This window comes from Lipotes vexillifer, unplaced genomic scaffold, assembly GCF_000442215.2.
Source record: "Lipotes vexillifer unplaced genomic scaffold, Lipotes_vexillifer_v1.1 scaffold395, whole genome shotgun sequence".
NCBI classification, from domain to species: Eukaryota; Metazoa; Chordata; class Mammalia; order Artiodactyla; family Lipotidae; genus Lipotes; species Lipotes vexillifer.
In genome coordinates this window covers 8,807,942-8,809,875 of record NW_006797390.1, presented here as the reverse complement: position 1 = coordinate 8,809,875, position 1,934 = coordinate 8,807,942, and the positions used below count along the sequence as shown (strand labels likewise).

General features: G+C 63.1%; 1 protein-coding gene across 2 annotated transcripts in view; it reads right to left on the bottom strand.

Moving 5' to 3' along the window:
* CACNA1C (calcium voltage-gated channel subunit alpha1 C) overlaps positions 1 to 1,934 on the bottom strand; it is a 435,574-nt gene that overhangs the window by 67,191 nt on the left and 366,449 nt on the right. For both annotated transcript variants that reach the window (XM_007469483.1, XM_007469484.1), the window contains exon 21: positions 309 to 415. In XM_007469483.1, the coding sequence (XP_007469545.1) occupies positions 309 to 415 (107 nt within the window). The remainder of the gene's footprint in view (positions 1 to 308; positions 416 to 1,934) is intronic.

Here is a 1,934-nt window from a genome sequence, read left to right as displayed (position 1 = left end):
GGTGCGGGGCGTCCCTGGGGACCTTCCTCTCTAGTAACTGGGCCGGGCCTGCCTGCTGGGTGAGATCCAGACGTGGAAACAGATCCTCGCTTGGGTCAATGCACCCCAAGGGTCCCACCACTGAGGACCCAGACACCAGAAGCCACAGCCGCCGGCGAGGGCCCGTCCCGCTCCCAGCCTAGCTCCGCCGTGGCCACAGGCAGGCCGCCCCGCCACTAGCCGCCGTCCCCCCCCAGCCCTGGCTCCCGGCTGTCCGCTCGGACACTGTCTCCCGCCCGCGCCTCCCTCGGGGCCGGGGCCGCACTCACTGGATGCCGAAGGAGATGAGGGACACGCTGACCACCAGCAGGTCCAGGATATTGAAGCAGCTGCGGCAGAAGGAGCCCTTGTGCAGGAAGGCCCCGTAGGCGGTCATCTGGGGACGCGGGGAGGCGCGGCGTGAGGCCCCCACTCCATCCCGCCCCGCGCCGCACCTCCGGCTGGGCCCAGGTGAGGAGCAGGGCAGTGACGGGGGGGCTGGGGGGCAGGACAGGAGACAAGGCGCCGGGAGCTTCTGCTGCTGCAGCCCCTGAAGGCTCCCCGCCCGGGACTGTCAGCGGACCTTGCGCCCCTGTACGCTCAGGTCCACACCCCCCACCCCACAGGCTCGCTCCACCTCAGGGCCCGCCTAGGACACGGTCCTCTGGGGGGACCCGCAGTGGGGACCAGCCACCCTGGCTTCCCAGGACTTTCCTGGTTTAGTCCCAGGCAATGCCCCAGTCTCGGGCAGACCCTAACGCCCGAAGTTCTACCAAGGACGCTGGCAACCCGCATCCATCCACTTCCCAGCCTCAGGCAGTGCTGATGACCCATGCCTAGTACTCTGAGCTCCATTCTACTGTCTGGTTCTGGAGCCGTGTGTTCAGAGGGGCCGTGGGCACCACAGTAAGAGCACAGCTCTGGAGCCAGGCCACCTGAGTTTGAATCCCACCCTCTGCACTTTGAGTGCCCGGGGCAAGTTACTCAACTTCCCTGAGTCTCATCTGAGAAATGAGGCAACGACATCCTCTATCCTGGAGGGTGGTAAGCGCCCTCGGGAATTACAGCCCTTAGGTCACTGTCCTGCAGATGGCAAGCTCCATGCCAGGCGGGCTTCTCTATAGAGAACTGGACTCGGCCGGAGAGCTAGGACTTGGATTCTGGGTCCCTCCTGTGATGGGGGAGGATGTTCAGTGCCCCCTCTGTAAAGTAGCATCCCCTTCCCTGCCGTTGTGGGGCGCCTGCTGGAGAACCACGTGAAAGCCCCCTGGAGACTAAGAAGGGACCACGTCAGGGGTGATGACTGTCTTGGGTTTGCTGTCACCACCCGCCTCAGAGCTCAGCCTAGAGCCGCTGTTGAGGCCCCACAAACACCTGTCCGATTTCCTTGGCGTGAGCTAAGGGCCAGTGGATTTCCAGGTGAAGGGCTGAAGGGTCACAGCCGTGAAGTGACAGCCAAAGGGGGAAATTTGGAGCTGACGGCTTAGAGCTTGGGAGCAGCTCCCTGGTCACCTGGGGCCCAATCTATCTCTTTGGAAACAGAGCGTGCGCAAGGCAGCCTGTCCGCGGAGCGATTCAAAAGCAAACACAGGGGAAATTGGCCAAAATCGCTCTTGGAACCTAATTCTTCCCACTTAACTCCTGCAGGAGGGGGTCACAGGGGACTCAGGCACCTGTGTCCTGCAGAAGCTTCCAGAAGTGGGTGGATTATGTGAAGGGTCGCAGGGGAATACAGTTGGAGATCTGTCCCAAAGGCCTGCCGTCTGGAGGGGCTGCTTGCTGCCCTGTCTCTTAGTGGAGGTCTGGGCCCCCGAGTGCAGGCCCGGGTGCTTCCGTGGTTTGTGTCACCTGAGAGGCCCTGAGCCCCGAAGGCTGGCGAGTGTGTGTGTGTGTGTGTGTGTGTGTGTGTGTGTGTG